This window comes from Rhinatrema bivittatum, chromosome 9 (genome assembly GCF_901001135.1).
Source record: "Rhinatrema bivittatum chromosome 9, aRhiBiv1.1, whole genome shotgun sequence".
In the NCBI taxonomy this organism is placed as follows: domain Eukaryota; kingdom Metazoa; phylum Chordata; class Amphibia; order Gymnophiona; family Rhinatrematidae; genus Rhinatrema; species Rhinatrema bivittatum.
In genome coordinates, this window is record NC_042623.1 from 184035316 (window position 1) to 184055590 (window position 20275).

General features: G+C 43.0%; 1 protein-coding gene across 4 annotated transcripts in view; it reads left to right on the forward strand.

The window, feature by feature from the left end:
• Positions 1 to 20275, forward strand: part of DIS3L2 (DIS3 like 3'-5' exoribonuclease 2) — a 432959-nt gene that overhangs the window by 175922 nt on the left and 236762 nt on the right. For all 4 annotated transcript variants that reach the window (XM_029615480.1, XM_029615481.1, XM_029615482.1 and 1 more), the window contains one exon: positions 3767 to 4014. In XM_029615480.1, coding sequence (XP_029471340.1) covers positions 3767 to 4014 — 248 coding nt within the window. The remainder of the gene's footprint in view (positions 1 to 3766; positions 4015 to 20275) is intronic.

A 20275-nucleotide genomic window follows, 5' to 3' on the forward strand; every position in this document is an offset into this window, starting at 1 on the left:
TTTTGGTTGCCCTTCTCTGTACTTTCTTCAGTGCAACTATATCTTTTTGGGATGCGGCAACCAGAATTGTACACAGTATTCAAGGTGCAATTTGACAATGGAGCGATATAGAGGCATTATGGAATCCTCTGTTTTATTTCCCATTCCCTTCCTAATAATGCCTAAAATTGTTTGCTTTTTTGACCGCCACAGCACACTGGGCTGGCGATTTCAATGTATTATCCACTATGACGCCTAGATCTCTTTCCTGGGTGGTAACTCCTAATATGGAACCTAACATCGTGTAACTACTGCATGGGTTATTTTTCCCTATATGCATTACCTTGAACATGTCCACATTATATTTCATCTGCCATGAAGATGCCCAATCTTCTAGCCTCACAAGGTCCTCCTGCAATTTATCACAATCCACTTGAGGTTTAACTACTCTGAATAATTTTGTGTCATCTGCAAATTTGATCATCTTATTTGTCATACCCTTTTCCAGATCATTAATATATTAAAAAGCATTGGTCCAAGTACAGATCCCTGAGGCACTCTACTGTTAACCTTTTTCCACTGTTAAAACAGACCATTTAATCCTACTCTCCTGTCTTTTAACCAGTTTGTAATCCAAGAAAGGTCATCGCCTCCTGTCGCTTGACTTTTTAGTTTTCTCACAAGCTTCTCATGAGGGACTTTGTCAAACACCTTCTGAAAATGCCAATACACCTCTTTTACTGGTCCATATTTATCCACAGGTACAGGACATACATGATTGGGTGGGGAATCTTATCTCTATGGGTAAAGCAGTGTTTTACTTTGAAAATTACTCTCCTAGTGTTTAAACTAAAATATATATGGTATGATTGGAAGAGAGAAGGCGTTTATGATAGAACTCTCAGTGGATATTTACATTGTTAAGTTATGCTTTTGAAATAGATAATTGCCAGGGGAGTTAATAATTTGCATTTCAACTAATTAGGTTATTTAGAATCAAGCTAAATATTTTGTCTAACTTCTTATTAAATAAACTCCCCTTGGGACAGAGAAGTTCACCTTTAGCCTTTAAACCCGATAGGGCACTAACTGAAAAAGCCCCCTAACTCTCTAGGTTTCTTACTGTAATACAGAGATGTGCGCACAATGATTTTTATGTTCATTTGTTTCAGATTTTTTTTTTTTAGTGTGTTTTTTTTGGTTTGTTTCATTCATTTTAGTAAATGCTATTTTTCCAGCCTAAAAGTGAATTTTCTGCATGTAAGTTATAGTTGCATGCATAAAATTACATTTTATGCACATAAAAAATGTTCGTGTTTATATTACCAGAATGGATGAAAACAGATATGTGACCGTACTGCAGTAAGCTAAAATGAATTTTGAAGATAGTATTAAAAAAGTATGTTTAGAATATTGGAAGACACAAATCTATGCAATGACTGAGTTTTTGAGTGGAATTAGTGCATTGTGTATGAACCAATCCGATTGCTTAGACTCATGCTTAGATGTGACTAAATGAAATCACGCATGTACTTGTTTTGCATCTGTAAATTGAACAGTGGCGCTTCTGCGAGCTCAGTGATTCTGCAATTCAATTAAAGAAATAGTGTTCCAGAAAGACATTGTAGACTTCAACGGCTGTCAATAAATAACACACATTACTTAAGCACAAGTATTTTTCTGAGTTTGTAGCACTGTCATTAGCAGAAGATATATATAATTGTTCTAGGCTCAAACTGAATTGCCACCTCCAGCCAAAATTCAGAAGAATCTCTAGCTTTGAAAGCTGCGAGCAGTAAGTCTTCACGCTCCCCCCCCAGTCTTCATCTCACACTGGGGAGATACTCTTATTAAAGTTGTCAGGACACTGTACTAGCCAACAGCCCCATACTGGTTGGGAGGACATTCTACTTCTCAGATTCTGCTACTGATAATCTAGTCGCCAATTACAGCAAACAAAATCAGTAAAGGTTCACTCTCTTATCTGATTATTTGATTTCTGAGGCGGGCAATGTGTTTACATGTTTCAGAGTCTCTTTGATTCCTACTGGCATGATTCTAAATAAATCAAGTATTCTAGTGCCAATCCTTATTGGAATCCCGAAAAGCTTGTGAAATTCAGGTAATAGCACTAAAGAGCGAGCACAAAGGAGGTTTTCAAAAATAGAGGCTTTGTCCCTAAAAAAGAAAGTGATTTATGTTGTTGTAAAGGCTGTTGGTGAGTCCTCACCTGGAGTATTTTGTCCATCCCTCTGGAAAAGCAGAGGTTACCGGTGGCCCACAGAAGGGCTGTGCACCAGAAGTTCTGGGAGATGAGACGTGTTCCAAATGTTTATACCCTAGAAGATAGGGGATAGGTAATACATGCAGGTCTTATTGAAGCTTCTTTTAAATCTTGTGCCTGATTGTCTGCTTTAACAAACTTTATTTTCTTTTTTAAACACTCTCTTGCTTTATAAAATGCCCCAAGTCTCTTGTCTTACTAGATTATAAGCTCTATTGAGCAGGGACTGTCATTTATTTCTTTTTGTACAGCGCTGTGTATGTTGTGTAGCGTTATAGAAATGCTATGTAGTAGTAGACATTCAAAGACTTGAAAGATATTAATGATGCACAAGAGTTAAGCTTTTTGCCAGTGGAAGGGAGATTGTAAAAGGGCCATGGTGTGAGGTTCCGAAGGGGTAGACAGAGGAGAAACATCAGGAAATATTTTTTTTCATGGAAAGAGTAGTGGATGTGTAGAACGCCCACTTGGAGTGGGTGGTGGAAGCTAAAACAGTCATGGACTTTAAGAGGGTGTGGGTTAAGCTCAGAGGATCCTTAGTTGCAAAAATTTAAGAGAGAGCAGACGCATGGCTTAGCGTCATGACAAGTGTCTAGGATATTCGATTAATAAAGAGGGTAATGTTAAAAGCCCTAGTGGAAAAGCAGGCAGTCACGTGGCCAGGCCTGTCTGGCAGGCTGCTGTGATAGAATTAAATAGCAGCCTGGGCCTGGCAGTTTACAAAAACCGCAATAACTAGAAGTCCTAGAGGAAACGTATGCGGACATGTGACCCTGGGTCTGTCTAGCAGCTTCGGAAGGGGACCTAGGAGGCATGTCATTCAGGCAATGGCCATGCTGGTATGAGTAGCTCTTTAGATTATTACAAAGCTTTGCGGGTTGACATGGGAAGAGAGATACTGGGTGTGTGCTCATCCGTCTAAGATGATAGAGAACAAAGGAAGAAGATGACAGAAAAACTTCCTGGATACCGAGGGAGATCGTCCAAGAGGTCACATTCTGCAACTGGCAGCTGGGATGTATCCTTAGCAGGGCGGGCGGGCTGGATGGGCCAATTGACCTTTTTCTACCGTACAAAGAGTGAAAGTTAGAACAGTAAGCAGAAGGAGAGGGGCAGTTACAGCCTTAAACTCCTTGCTGGGCAGATTGGATGGGCCATGTTGGTCTTTATCTGCCATCATTTACTGTGTTACTGTTAGATCTTCCAGAGCCAATAAGTAGAAAATTGTATTTATTTATTTATTTAAAAACGTTTCTATACTGTCACTAAGTTATATACCATCGCAACGGTTTACAAATAGGCACATAGACTAAGGTTAGTAAATCTAGGATATCGTACATTCTAACAGGTGCCAATAAAGTTCGGTTACAATTTCATAAATAAAATCATTATTTGAGTAATGTACCCCGGGTGCACCCGGGGTACTTGGTGCTCCTACAGATCCCTGGGGGGTATCTATGGTGTGAGACGGAGGGACCGCTGAACCTTGTTTCTCTCTTCTAGGTGGTGTACATATTGGAGAAGAAACACTCCAGGGCAGCCACCGGCTTCATTAAGCTCCTGACAGATAAGACTAGCGAACTGTCCAAAAGGTGTGCTATGTTCTCGCCGGCGGACCACCGACTCCCACGTGTCTACGTGCCCTTGACAGACTGTCCCGAGGATTTTGTAGCCAGATCCGAAGACTATTTAAATATAATTTTCATCTGTCGAATTGTTGAGTGGAAGGAAGACAGCAACTTTGCAACAGGGTATGTTCCTTCCAGCATCTAAAGAAATAAGCGCCAGCATGTCCAGAAAGTGGTTACTGCATTGATTTTTAATATTTGGAGTTTATTTCATGCGCGTGGAGGTTTTTACCTCCTGCATTTTCTGGCTTGGGAAGGGTGAATGGGAAGCGATGTGGATTTCTAGGGGAGAGTGCAGTTTGTTGGAGCTTTTCCCTTAACTGCTGTGCTAACTCAGTTGAAGTACGGTGACCCTTTGAGATGGGAATACGTAGATTTATTGATGATCCAGTACAGCATACCGCCATGAGTCTGGGGAACAAGTGATTAAGGAAATCAGAGAGAGAACTTGCTTTGGTTTGCACAGTAAATTAAATGGAGATGTTTGAACCCTGATTTCTAAATATGAAGCCATGACAGCAGCTCACTTCCTGTGACACAGTATAACATAGTTTCACATTGCAGTAGAGCCCTCCCTGAGGCTGGGGGGAAAGGTAGCTTTGCCAGCAGACAGTGTTCAGAGACTCTTTGGTCTTATCCCTTCTGCTCTGTAGATGATGTTCTGGAGCCTATCCTGCAGGAACACTTTACTGGTTGGGTTTTCAGGATAGCCGCAATGAACATGCGTGAGATGCATTTATATTCAATAGGTCTCCAATGTATGCAAATCTATCTCGCGCGTATTCACTATGGATAGTCTGAAAACCAGACTGCCTTCAGCACAGCGCTGAGAGGGACAGGCCTGCGGTGCTGTGTTCCCAGTGTCTGCGGACTCCATATCACTGAGCCATCGGGCCAGCTTTCACGCAGAACTTTTGTTTTAAATGATCCTCCTTCCTGTTTTCTGCTGTTATATAGCCAGTGTAGCTGGAAATGCACATGATAGCCCTTGCTTGCCAAAATCACGGGTTGCTTCCAGTGATGAACTGCAGGCCTTCGCAGAACACGACCTGGGCTGCTACAATGCCAGCTGCGCTCACAGCGCTGGGAATTGGCCCTTTCTGTATTCCCTTTGTAGAAAGATTATTTTCCATGCTTCACTGCTGCCAGCCAAGCCGCGGTAGCGAGCAGCTTGTTTTTCAACTTATGAGCAACGATTTCCTTAAAAGAAAGGAAAAAGTGGATGGGCCCAAGGTGGTAAATTTGATAGGAAACGTCAAGCCTTCTTCAGGAAATTTTGATTTGGTGTGGAATTAGTACTAAGAATCAGAAGTAGATAAGAATCAAGATGCTTCTGAAAACTTCTATTAAAAAAAAAAAGTGCATAAGAACTTAAGTGGAATAAAGGCCAATATTTAAGGTGCAAGCACTAACCTAATAGAATAAGTCTTGAGAGTATCCTCCCTTCATTTCAGTTTTTGCAAAGGAGCATAACTCTGGAAAGCTGATAACAGCTTTAATTGTCAGGTGTATGGTCGTGACGTTTTATTGATGTTTATAACTTAATTCTATTTGAATGTCCTTTTTTGCTGTTAACTACTTTTGAACTGCATTGGGTCAGGCAGTATAAAATGTGGGGAATTTCCTAGCGCCCAGACAGATGAATGTAGAGCCAGTGGGTTATGCACCTCTACCAGCAGATGGAGACGGAGCTAAGCTGACGTCACAGTATTTGTACCCCTGCACTGACAACAGCCCGCCAGTATTCTCCGTCTCCAGCAGATGGTGGACGTGCATCTCACTATTGGGGATTGCTTCAAACTTTAGAAGAAGATATAAATGGAGATTTAATTTGCCCACTCTCCTGCAGTGATACCAAATGGTCCCTCTCTCAGTTGAGAATTCCTGATGTGATTACTGTGGTCCCTCAGATGAGTGCCTTGGTCCCAGTAGTTGGGTTTTCTCAGTTGGCGTGGACTTGGCTGTTAAACCGCTGAAAGGCAGCGGGTGCAGGAAGCTGAGCACGGCGATGATGATATATGCTCTTTCTCCCTGCTTCCGGAGACCATCTCTCTACTCAGCTGGGAAAGGCTGAGCTCAGATAAGGTTTAAAAAGAAAAAGACAGAGACAGAGTAGAAGGGCGCACCATTCTGATGTTTGTTCCTGCTCCCGAGGGAAGTCTAGGGACATGGGCAGCCTTGCGGGTTGAGCAGCCCAGGTGGGCTTGGTCCTGCTGTTAGGCTTTTCTCTGTGTGCCATGTGTTAGGCTGCGATGGCGTTTTCATGTGTTTTTTCTTATGCATTAGGCTGCCCTCTTCAGGGCCATTAGTGTGTTCAAATGCATATCTGACTGTGTATCCAAGTTGCATGTCCACCGTTTGGATGCTCTGTCGTTAGTGCATGTTTGCCTGTGTGCATAATTTGGGAAGCATCGGTTGTGCGCTTAAATTTGGAAGGGCGGAAATGCGCCTAGTTTTGTGACGCCTAAATTTTGTGCTGATATATTTTGCAGCGTGAATTCAGCTGGACATTAAAAATACTGGGAGTACCTGGGGCAGCTTCAAACCCATTCAAGATTGATCTTGAGTGGGATGCCCTGGAGGCTAATTTCAAAGGGGGTTGAGCTTTAGAAGGCCTGTACCCCCTGGATCTAGTGGTGAGAGAGCATTTGCGTTTTCCGAAAGTGGATGCGCTTATCTGTGCCAACTCCAAGCGGACGACTATCCCCATGGAGGGAGGTGTAGCCTTGAAGGATGTGCACAATAGGAGGATTGAGGCCATCCTTAAGCAACCATTTGAAGCAGTGGCAATGACCTTGCAGGTAGCTTCTTCTTGTTCCCTGGTGGCTCGCTCTTGTTTAGTTCTCTCTTTGGATGTTAATAAAACTGGAATGAATTCCAGGGCAGTTAAGGAACCAGCAGCCACCTTTATAGCAGGTGCGGGCTGTGATTTGGTCTGCACCTCAGCCAGAGGGGGGGGTGGCTTTGGTAATAGTGGCCAGGCTTCGGTTATGGCTGAGAATTGGTCGGCCGATGCGACATCCAAGGCTAACCTTATGAATTTGCCCTTTAAAGGCTCGCTCTTGTTTGGGAACGAGTTGGAGAAGCTGGCCAGTAAGTGGGGCGAATCCCCGGTTCCTCGGTTGCCGGAGGATAAGAAGCAGACACCACGCTCTTTTGGTGTGAGAGGATTCATGGGGATTCAAGCATTTTCGACCCTACAGAGGAGCAACCTTTCAGAGGACTATCTTTTGGTAGGTGTCAGTACTTTTGTCCCAGACAGCCCAGACGGGGTGCGGGCTCGGTTAGTGGAACCTCCCAAGACTCCCAGCGAAAGTTTCTGACCCACCCCCGGGAACAGGAAATAGGGGGGCCTCTTTCTTTTATCAGAGGTGGGTTGAAATCACATTGAATCTAATGGGTCCTGGAAGTGATACGAGAGGGATATGCATTGGAGTTTTGCAGTGTTCATTGGGGTGTGTTCATGGTGTCTCCCTGCAAAAGAGGCAGGCAGTGGAGTGTACATTGTCAAGGCTCCTCAGTCTGAGGGCTGTGGTCCCAGTGTCCACGTCTCAAGAAAATACAGGTCAATATTCCATTTATTTTGTTGTGCCCAAGGAGAGCTCCTTTCTTCCTATCCTGGATCTCAAAGGAGTCAACCATCATTTGCGGGTGACTCATATTTGCATGGAAACAGTGATAATGGCAGTGCAGTTGGAGGAATTTCTGAACTCCTTGGATCTGTCCGAGATGTACCTCCATATTCACATCCGATTAGAGCACCAACATTTTCTGCATTTCACGGTGTTGGGATGCCATTATCAGTTTCGAGTGCTGCCTTTTGTTCTGGCCACCGCGCCCAGAACTTTTTCCAAGGTTATGATGGTAGTGGCGGCAGATTTGAGGAAGGATGGGGTCCTGGTACACCTGTATTTGGACAACTGGCTGATTCAGGCCAAGTCTCTGGAAGAGAGCCACCTGGTGACCCACAAGGTGATCTCCCTGTTGCAGGTGCTTGGTTGGATGATGAACCTGGCCAAGAGCATCTCAATCATTAGAGTATCTCAGTGTTCGGTTCGTATTCAGAAGTTGATAGCACAGATGTATCTGTTGATGAACAATATAAGCCCGATTTGGTTTGATGGCGGCAGCACTGGAAGTGGTGCCGTGAGCGAGGGCGCATATGCATCCTATTCGGCGCTCCCTACTTTCTCGTTGGAGCCCACAGTTGCAGGACTATTCTATTCAGCTCCACCTGCTGATGGAGGTCTAGCCTCAATTACGATGGTAGTTACAAGTGGATCATCTAAGAAAGGGAATTTCCCTAAAATCACCAGACCGGTTAGTACTCACGACAGATATGAGCCTCCAGGGTTGTGGAGCTCATGATCAGGACCTGACAGCACTGGAGTGTGGAAGAGTCTCTCTGGAAACTCAATCAGCTGGAAGTCTGGGCGGTCCGGTTTACATACTTGCAGTTCAGTGGCAGGTTGCAGGGTCACGCAAGGCAGATAATTTGAACAATGAAATGACAGTGGCTTACATCAGTTGGCAAGGAGAAACCAAGAGCCAACAAATGTCGCAGGAGATAGACCAAGTTATGGAATGGGTGGAAATGCATCTTCAGGAGATCTTGGCCTCACACATTGCAGGAAAAGACAATGTAAGAGCAACTTTCTCAGCAGGGAGAGACTAGACCCAGGAGAATGGGTATTGTTGGATGAGGCATTTTTAGCTGATAGTGGATCACTGGGGCCTTCCGTTTCTAGACCAGCTGGCGACTTCTCGTAATGTGAAAGTTTCTTGATTCTTCAGTCACAGGAGAGATCTGAAGTCCTTGGGTATTGATGCTGTCATGCAGGAATGGCCAGAAGACAAGCTGCTGTGGCGGGCACTTCAGAAAGTAGTGCAAGCCGGGGCAAGATGGCCGCTAGGTAGGACGCCAAGAAGTGAGCTCCGCGGCGTTTTTCCTGTTTGATCTGAATTCGGAAAAAATATGCCCCATACGAAACGCAAGGGGAAGGTTCGGGGGATCGTAACAAGTTCCCCGAGCATAGACCCCTCTCAGCCGCGGATTGAAGGCTTCTTGGCGGGAGCAAGCGGGACGCCAAGCGGGCTGGTCGCTGGTGTAGAGCCTGCGGAACGAGCAGACTCACCCCTGACCCCGGATGTGACGCTAAGCCCTGGCGAGCCAGTGAGGCCGGAGCGCCCGAGGAGCACAGCCGATTCTGTGCCTGAAGAGCCCCAGGGCGTTTGGAATCTAGCGCTTTGGGAATCTACTTCGGGGGACCTGGGAGAGGAAGGTGCAAGTATGCACACCCCCCAGAGAGAACCGGCGAGTGAGACATCGGAGAGAGGGGCCAGAGGAGAGGAGAGGCCCCGAACTACGGTTGGAACCTCGGAGAATATCAGACCGGCACTGCTGCAAGAAAGGGGTGAGTCAGCTAAAGAAATCCCCAAATTGGAAATAAATGTTGGAAAACCAGAGGATGTGACTCTTGGGAAAGTGTGGTATGCTCTAAAAGCAATAGACACTGCTTTAAAGTCAATTGCCCACTCGATGTCTGACATAGAAATGAAAACCCAAGGAAATGCCACTAGGATTGGGACTATGGAAGAACAAATAAAGCTTCAGGAAGAAAACATTAAGAATATGGACTCTTTGCAAAAGAATTTGGTGAAATCAGAAAGCGCCATGGGAAAAAGATTGGAAAAACTGGAAAATAGTTCTAGAATGTTAAATTTGAGAGTAATAAATTTCCCTGTGGTGAGATTAATTTCCCCAATAGATTTATTTAAAACATACATGAAAGAAATTCTAAAAATTCCTGAAACTGCATTTCCAGTATGCACTAGAGCATATTATATGCCTCAAAGAGTCCCCCAGGAAGAGCAAAATATACCATCTCTGGATATTTCAGATATACTGGAATTATCCGTTGAGACAGAGGTCAAAGAAAGGAAAGTAATGTTAATATCATTTGCCTTTTTATCAGATCGTAACTTTATAATGAAAAGGTTCTTCAGGAATAGAACTGCTCTGTTTTACGGAGCAAAACTATGGATTTATCCCGATATAGTTAAATGCACTCAACAACGAAGGAAGGAATTCCTAGTTATGAAACAAAGGGTACTCAATTTAGGTGCCCGGTTTGTATTAAAATTTCCGTGTAAGTGCTGCATAAGTTATAAAGGGAATAACTATGTTTTCTTTGACCCTATCCAATTGAGGGATTTCTTGGTAGGACACCCCGTAGAAAATCTTGCAGAGTAACTGACTAAATTTAAGTGCTTTGCTTCCCTACCTAATTCCTATTTACATGTATTAAATTACGTCTACTTTCGTTCATTTTTCTTACTTGCCCTGAATTCTTATATTTAGGAATGTATATGGAAGGTAATTTGATTCTTAAACAGATCTGTGTGTTATATTATATTATGCTGTATTCCAGAATATGTACCGTATTTCATTAATGAATAATTTCATGATGTAATTTTGTGAAAATTTGAAAATAGAAAATAAAAAAAAAAAAAGAAAAAGAAGACAAGCTGCTGTATGCTTTTCCCCCGTGGCCCATGTTGGGCAGAATGGTTCGGAGGATCGAGGATCACAGAAGGATGGTGCTTTTGGTGGCATCAGATTAGCCCAGGAGATCATGATATGAGGATCTACGATGGCTCCTGGTAGACTCCCCCCTTCGGTTTCTGGCTTACAGGAATCTGTTGTGGTAGGGACCTGTTCTTCACAAAGATCCAAATCGATTTTGACATACAGTATGACCCTTGAGAGGGCTCGGTTGCTGAAGTGTGGATATTCTACTGTGGTGTTTGCCACCTTGCTATGAGCGAGAAAGTTCTCCACTTCCTTAGCCTATGTGCGGGTTTGGCGAGTGTTTGAGCTTGGTGTGAAGATGGAGATGTTCTTCCTTGTTCAGTTATTTATTTAAAAAAATCTTTTTTGGTATACCGCTTTATACAATGTAGTTAGATCAAACCATTTCACAGAAGGCTCATTCATAATAAAAACATAGCAATATAAAATCATACATAAAATAAAGTAACAAAACAGGACAAAACAATTTTATCAAAACAGTCATCCTAGAGACAGAAAAGTAAGGTATCTCAAAAGGAGACCAAGTGGAACTTAGTCTTCTATTGTCTGTTTATAAGTGATGGTGCATAGGTAAATTTTTAGATTTTTCTTAAATCCCCTTAAGTTCATTTGGAGCCTAAGGTGTTTTGGAATAGAGTTCCAGAGGTTGGGACCTGCCACTGAAAAGGCACGTCGTCTGGTGAGGGTGAGCTTGGCTGTTCGAAAAGAAGGGACTTCAAGAAAACTTTTATTCTTGGAGCGAAGCTGTCTGGAGGTTAAGATCCCACTCATGTTGGAATTTTTGCAGGACGGATTGAATAAAGGGTTGGCCCTTAATTCCTTAAAGGTGCAAGTAGCGGCTCTTGCCTGTTTCAGGGGTTGGGTGAATCTTTATCTGCTCATCCAGATGTGACTCGTTTCTTGAAAGGAGTGAAACATCTTCGTCCTCCCTTGCGGTTACCGGTACCCTTGTGCAGTCTTAATGTGGTTTTGGATTTCTGGCAAGCCCTACGTTTCGACCGATGTGTAGGCTTTCCTTTTGTCGCAATTTGTTCTGCACGCCAAATATCCGAGCTACAGACCTTGTCTTGCTGGGAGCCATTCCTTTGGGTAACTCCAGGGGCAATACAGCTGAGCACTGTTCCTTCCTTTTTGCCAAAAGTTATCTCAGATTTTCACTTAAATCAGTCCATTTCCCTGCTGTCACTGGATAGAGAAAGAGATGCAGAGGAATATCGCCTGTTGCGACCCTTGGATATCAAGAGACATTTCATGAGGGATCTGGAGGTTTCTAAACTTTTCCGGAAGCCGGATTGCCTGTTTGTCCTTCATGGTGGAGGTCAACAGACTGAGCTGGCTTTGCGGGCTACAATAGCTCGCTGGATTAAGGAGGTAGATACGGCCATGTATGTGGATGCTGAAAAGCCGTTTCCTAGTCAGTTTAAGGCTCATTCCATTAGGGTTCAGGCAGTGTCATGGGCGGAAGTTAGATTGTTGTCTCCCGTCAACATTTGCCGAGCTGCGACATGGTCTTCCTTACACACCTTTTCCAGGTATTATCATCTGGATATGCAGGCACGGGAGGACACAGCCTTTGCATGTGCAGTTTTCAGAGGACCTCGGGCAGCCTTCTGCCCTATTAGGGAGTAGTTTGGGTACATCCCACTGGTTCTGAATTCATCAGTCTGGGTGCTATTAAATGAAACCTTACTACTTACCTGATAATTTCCCTTTCCTTCCTGCCGAATGATTGTTATATGGTCCTCCTGCATGGTTACGTGTTCTAGGGGTTACTGCTAAGTGTTAGTCCAGCCCCTAGACTAGTGTTAATGCATTCTTTGTCCGAGCCCAATGTTTCCTGTTGCCCGAGTACGGAAATGGTTATCTGTTATTAATCAAGTTTTTGCTTGTCTGTCCACAGTTGGCTTTTGAAGAGAATACCTACTGGCAGGCTAATGTTACTGCAGTAATATATATATACTGTGACATCAGCTTTGCTCTGTCTTCATCTGCTGATAGAGGTGCATAACACCACTGGTTCTGAATTCATCTGCCTGGTCTGGAAATTATCAGATAAGTAGCAATGTGTCATTTTCAAAAGGTTTAACTGGCTAATTCAGGAGCTAGCTGGTCAAAAATAGCTGTCCCATCCAACTGGCTAAATACACAGGGGACCTGGAGTGGAACCAGAGGCGTGGCTAGTTTGAGGGCACAGAACTTAACTGATCACTGCTAGCTGGTTAACTTGGAATGAAAAGATTGCAGACCTAAATCTCAGCTGGTCTTAGCTAGCTAGGTTTGCAGCTGAAAGCTTTCTGAGTTTAGCTGAAAATTCATCTGAAGATAAAATTGAAAGGCTTTAACACTTCTGGAAATTAACCCCCAAAGCAGTTGAGGTCCTGATTTACTAAGACTTTTCCCCTAAGCTGTATCCATGGGGAATAAAGCTTAGTAAATCTGGTCTGAAGACGGACCAATAGAAAAAGTATCAGATGCTACTTATCTTTTTGACCTTTATTTCTCCAAATCTGAGCCGAAACATGGCGACCGTAGTAAGAAACCTCCGCCACCAAAGAGCCTTCCAAAAAAATGGGGGAAGAGAATGATGCCAATCGCAGAAAACAAAACCGGTGTCCGCAGCACACCTTTCTGATAACAGACTAGCCTAATGTTTAACAGAACATTGTTGTGTCTGTATTCCTAAACGTATCTTCTGAAGGGGGGTGATCTAGGAGCCCCTAAAATGTGCGTACAATAGCAGCTTTATGGAGTGATTTGTTGCCAGTGCAATATAAGAAAATAGCTTAATGAAGGCAGGCAAATGTGGTGTCCATCGAGGAAGAGGAGTCTTTTATAACAAATCACAAAGTCAATTGAAAAGCAGACAAAACTATTAACAAACATGTTACTAGGCATAGCAGAGCTCACATTTATAATCATTTGTTAACAAACATGTTATTTTAAGCTGTTCATTATTCAGTTCAGAGTTAAATTTACAGTTTTATGTAAACCGATGTGATGTCCCCTTACTAATGTCGGTATATAAAAATTTTCAAATAAATAAAATGTTGCCAGGCATAGCAGAGCTCACATTTATAATCATTTGTTAACAAACATGTTACTAGGGATAGTAGAGCTCACATTTATAATCATTTGTTAACAAACATGTTACCAGGCATAGCAGAGCTCACATTTATAATCATTTGTTAACAAACATGTTACTAGGCATAGCAGAGCTCACATTTATAATCGTTTGTTAACAAACATGTTACTAGGGATAGCAGAGCTCACATTTATAATCATTTGTTAACAAACATGTTACTGGGGATAGTAGAGCTCACATTTATAATCATTTGTTAACAAACATGTTACCAGGCATAGCAGAGCTCACATTTATAATCATTTGTTAACAAACATGTTACTAGGCATAGCAGAGCTCACATTTATAATCATTTGTTAACAAACATGTTACCAGGGATAGTAGAGCTCACATTTATAATCATTTGTTAACAAACATGTTACCAGGCATAGCAGAGCTCACATTTATAATCATTTGTTAACAAACATGTTACTAGGGATAGTAGAGCTCACATTTATAATCATTTGTTAACAAACATGTTACTAGGGATAGTAGAGCTCACATTTATAATCATTTGTTAACAAACATGTTACTAGGGATAGTAGAGCTCACATTTATAATCATTTGTTAACAAACATGTTACTAGGGATAGTAGAGCTCACATTTATAATCATTTGTTAACAAACATTTTACCAGGCATAGCAGAGCTCACATTTATAATCATCTGTTAACAAACATGTTACCAGCCATAGCAGAGCTCACATTTATAATCATTTGTTAACAAACATGTTACTAGGCATAGTAGAGCTCACATTTATAATCATTTGTCTCTCACAAAATAGGGTTAAATGATTATAAATGTGAGCACTATCCTTTTTTGGGGGAAAATATGTTGATAGCTCTGTTTAATATGTTTGTTGATCGTTTTGACTATTTTTCATTTTTCTGTTTATTTTCAATAGAATTCTTGTGATTTATTATAAAAGATTGCTCTTCTTCGATAGACACTATATTTGCTGGTCTTCCTTTATGTTATTTAATATGCAGTTTTGTGCAAAAATGTAAACAGTCCTGGTCAAAACTGTATGTTTCAATGAATCTCCTAGTGAACAGAAGTTGGCAAAACCTCTACATGGTACAAAGTTAAACATGGCACCTTTCTGCAATTTACCGTATTTTTCGCTCCATAAGACGCACTTTTTTCCCCCCAAAAGTGGGGGGAAAATGTATGTGCGTCTTATGGAGCGAATATAAAAAAAACAAACAAAAATCTAACAACTCCCCCCCCCCCCCGACTCCCCCAAGACCTGCCGACTTAATTTACCGCAACCCCCCACCCTCCTGACCCCCCCCAAGACCAATAGCAGCGGTCGGTCCCAGTGACATAGTGAGGGCAAAGGGCCGTCGGCGCCATTTTGATTACTGGCAGCCGACGGCCCACGCCCAGGAGATCGTTCCCGGACCGCTCCTGGACCACCAGGGACGTTTGGCAGGTCTTGGGGGGGTCAGGAGGGTGGGGGGTTGTGGTAAATTAAGTCGGCAGGTCTTGGGGGGTTGTGGTAAATTAAGTCGGCAGGTCTTGGGGGAGTCAGGAGGGTGGGGGTTGTTAATTTAAAGTGTGGGATGGGGTTTTTTTGGGGGGGGGGAGGGGTTCCCAGAGAAAAAAGTTTTCTGATCTGGGGAGTGGACCGAAATGGCCCTCCCCAGACCCGAAAACAAAATGGGGAGAAAAAAAAAAAGCTATGCACTCCCCTAATTTGCTCCATAAGACGCCCAGACGCAGAGCCGGTTTAGCACAATTTTTTTTTTTTTTTTTTAATTTTCCCCCTCTGAATCCTAGGTGCGTCTTATGGTCAGGTGCGTCTTATGGAGCGAAAAATATGGTATTTTGAAAAATTACTGTTTATTTGTTTTAAACAGATTGAAATTAATAAAATGGTAAATATGGAATGTACAAAAGTTTGAACACCTTTCTGGTTGATTCATTACTACTTTTGTAAAAATGTTGCTACTAGGGCCCAAAATGGTGAGTGATTGATTAGGCCTTCAGTTGTTCAGATGAAGACAATTTCACGATTGAACAAATATTCTGACCCTTCTAACCTCTCAGGTTGCAATGATTGTTCATTTTCTTTCAACAGCTATGGGCTCCTCTAAGTAGCAGCTGTCTTGAGTATTTGTAAATGAAGATTATTCAAAGCTAGGGAAGACTTCCAGCTAGCAATTTCAATTGTCAAGCGTTTGTTAAGAAATAGCAATTACAGTATCTTGTATGGTTTTACCTGAACCACAGTCTATCTTTATTTCATCAGTTCAGAGCACTTTAAGTGTTCCAAAAAGTTTCAAGTATCTCAAGGTTTTGTTTTGCATACTTGAGATCAGTGGTTCTCAACCTTTTTTCTGTTGGGACACAGATGGTTCTCACATGCGTGATACACTGAACGTGTGACCGTCACCAAGCTAAATGTAAACAAACACTCTGCATTCCACAGGAACCCCTTGACCCCCCAACAATGGGTGCAGAGCAGAATTAGGACATTCCCCTTCAATTTACCATACAAAAATAGATATTTCTGGTGATATCTCAATAACACACTCTCTCCTACCAGGTGCAATAGCCCTCCTTATGAAAAAACAGTAATTTACCACCAATGATGTTCTATTGAGAAAACACAACAAATAATATTGATACAAATGCCTACATGCTAGTAAAATACTTCACCTCGGTCACACACATAGAATCAATCTTCAAGTACAGAAAGACCACAAATTACAAATATGGAAACAGAAACTGGAATGGAAACCCAAAAAAGCCACTCTGCATTCTCTGCAAAACAGAAATATAAGCACCTATCAGACTTCCAGGATCTGAAATAATGTACACAAACTAATGTGCACAAAGTTACACCTGCATTATGGAACTCAAACAGTAACAACCCTACCTTTGAAAAGGCAGCACTGCAAAAATTATACCAGGCCCTAAACACCAATACACCCCCTATTAGGAAAACAGAACAAGCCAAGCTGCTATAGATCCCTACCAAGAAACTACATGCAAGCTCGCAGAACACCCTTAGCTGGGTCACACACGCAGAACACAGACAGACCCTCACCAAATACAGAATAAAGTGACCATAAAACTAATGGTTTTGTTTTTGCGTTGTTTTACTGCATACAGAGTTTGGCTTCTTGCTGTTTCCAGTTCAGTTTTTGTTTCCACATTTCTATTTATACATTCCCTGAGAAATATAAAAAAATTCTAAAACTAGAATATAATAAATGTTTCAAAACAACTGATAAAAATGGAATATCCAGTCATTAAAAATTTTCAAAATTATTAAAAATTCTCCAAACACCAATAAAATTGGATCGAGGAAGAGCGCTCGATGTCATCTACTTGGATTTCAGCAAAGCTTTTGATACGGTCCTGCACAGTAGGCTGGTGAATAAAATGAGAAGCTTAGGAGTGAGTGTCGAGGTGGTGGCCTGGATTGCAAACTGGTTGACAGACAGAAGACAATGTGTGATGGCAAATGGAACTTACTCTGAAGAGAGAGCGGTGTTAAGCAGAGTGCCGCAAGGATCGGTGTTGGGACCGGTCCTGTTCAATATCTTTGTGAGGGATAGAAGGTAAGGTGTATCTTTTTGCGGATAACACCAAGATCTGCAACAGAGTGGACACACCGGAAGGAGTGGAGAGAATGAGACGGGATTTAAGGAAGCTGGAAGAGTGGTCGAAGATATGGCAGCTGAGATTCAATGCCAAGAAGTTCAGAGTCATGCATATGGGGTGTGGAAATCCAAAAGAACTGTATTCGATGGGGGGTGAAGGGCTGATGTGCACGGAGTAGGAGAGAGACCATGGGGTGATAGTGTCTAATGATCTGAAGTTGGGGAAACAATGTGACAAGGCGATAGCCAGAGCCAGAAGAATGCTGGGCTGCATAGAGAGAGGAATATCGAATAAGAAAAGGGAAGTGATTATCCCCTTATACAGGGCCTTGGTGAGGCTTCACCTGGAGTACTGTGCTCAGTTCTGAAGACCGTATCTCCGAAGGGACAAAGACAGGATGGAGGCGGTCCAGAGAAGGGCGACCAAAAAGGTGGATGGTCTTCATCGAATGACTTATGAGGAGAGATTGAAGAATCTAAATATGTACACCCTGGAGGAAAGGAGGAGCAGAGGTGATATGATACAGACTTTCAGATACTTGAAAGGTTTTAATGATCCAAAGACAACAACCTTTTCCGTTGGAAAAAAAAAATCAGCAGAACCAGGGGTCACGATTTGAAGCTCCAGGGAGGAAGACTCAGAACCAATGTCAGGAAGTATTTCTTCACAGAGAGGGTGGTGGATGACTGGAATACCCTTCCGGAGGAAGTGGTAAAAACCAAAACTGTGAAGAACTTCAAAGGGGCGTGGGATAAACACTGTGGATCCATAAAGTCTAGAGGATGTGAATGAAGAGAGGGTGGCTTGTGGGAATGACGGCTACTACCTGGAGATAATACCTTATTCAATAAACATACACACGGTTAATGCGACTCCAACATTGCTCTATGCTTCAACGGCAAGAGGAAATGTGGAAAGAAGGATTTGCATTCACAAAAAAGCAGGGAGTAGCTTTCTTGTTATGGCGGTTACTACCCCAAACCAAATAAGCCTGATACTTGACTTTCAATGCATATCCAGCGTAGCTCTCTGCTTCAACAGCAGGGGGGATGAAGAAAAGTGGATTTATATTCAGACAACCAACAAGGACTGAATTGCACAGGCTGGGTAAACAAGCATGGGCGTAGCTTGATTATTGTGGCGGTTACTACCCCTAACCAATTAAGCTAGATACTTCACTTAGATGCTAACCAATTAAGCTAGATACTTCACTTAGATGCAGTTCCAGCACTGCTCTCTACATTAATGGTGGGGGTGGAAGGGAAATAGAACCAAAAGGTTACTAAGGGTTAAGAGTAACAGATAAGTATGAGTTAAAAAAAAGTGTGACAGCTTGCTGGGCAGACTGGATGGGCCATTTGGTCGTCTTCTGCCATCATTTCTATGTTTCTATATTTCTAACAGCAGACACATCACATAATACCTAATAATTAAAATGGCAGTCTATCAAGAAAGATAAACTTAAAAAGCCACCTTTACTTACCCTCTCCAGTAACTCTCCTACTCCTTTCCCTTGTAGGCCAATAGCACTCACCAGAAGCAGCAAGGGCTGCTAAAGCTCTGTCCTCATGCTGTTCTTCCTTAAGGCCCATGACTAGTCTATCTCACACAGACACACATACACCAGTCACCTGCCTGACCAATCTCTCTTTCTCTCTCTCTCACACATACACCAGTCACCTGCCTGACCAATCTCTCTTTCTCTCTCTCTCACACATACACCAGTCACCTGCCTGACCAATCTCTTTCTCTCTCTCACACATACACACCAGTCACGTCCCTGACTAATCTCTCTTTCTCTCTCACAGACACACCAGTCACGTCCCTGACCAATCTCTTTCTCTATACACACCAATGACTTTCCTGAGCAGTCTCTTGCTCTCACACATTTCTCTTACATACACATTCTCTAATACACTTACATGCATGCTGGCTCACTCTCTGTCTCACTCACCCCCACCCACAGCACACATAGCAGCTACAGCACAAGGTAGCCGGTATGCTGCTATTAAAAGCAGAGTCCTAACAGGCTGGAAACTGCAGCAGGAGTGACCTCCCCAGCCCCACAGCGCTAAGAAGGCAGCACTCAGCTGTTTGCTTGTGCTGCGATCAATCGCGGCACAGAGCAATCAGCTGAGAATATAATTCTATGCTTTTCTCCCCACCTCAGCCTTTTTTTTTTTTTTTCAGTTTATTATTATTAATTTTATATTTTCTTGCTGGTGTCGAGCTGGCGAGAGAAGAGGAAGTCTGAACTGGGGTGGGAGCAGTGGCGCCCATACTCCTGCAGGCCCTGGCAAAGTGCACAGCCAGCATCTAATGCGATTTCTGCAGCAGCAGTATGCATGCATGGCCTTTTCTTCCCGCATGCCCAGTAAACATCACTTCCTCTTCCAGGCCACAGGGGCGGGAAGAAGAAAAGGTCACGTTCCTGTTGCCAGCTTCCACAAAAACTGCTGCCGCTCCCCTCGGGGCTTGAATGTGCCTATAGCTCGGGCAGGAACGGCAGCAGTGTTCGTCTTGCTGAGGTGAAAGGGTGGGGAAGAGCAGCGGGTGGGAGACACATCTGCTGGTGCTTCGCGACACACTAGTGTGCTGCAGCAAACCGGTTGAGAACCGCTACTTTAGATGATGACTTGTATGACGCGGTCATAGAAAAGGTTTTCTTCTAAAAATTCTCACATGCAGATCATTGTTGAGTAAACAATGCTGTACTGGAGACCTGTGGCAGCTACTTCAGTGTCAGCTACATTTCAGCAGGTTATTTGTAGTGATCTGTGGGTTCTGTCTTGCTGATCTGACCAGTTTTCTGGCAGCTCTACCAGAGATATTTCTTGGTCTTCCAGATCTTGCCTTGATTTTGACAGTTCCATGTAACTTCCATTTCTTAACAATGTTTCTGATAGCTGAAATTGATAGCTGTAAGAATCTAGAGATTTCTTTAAAGCCTTCTGCTGCTTTTCAAATGCTGAGATAGCTGCATCTTAGAAGAGTCCCATGGTTGTTGACAGTAGTCCAGAACAACTATCCGAACCTGAGAGATTAGAAGGGTCAGAGTATT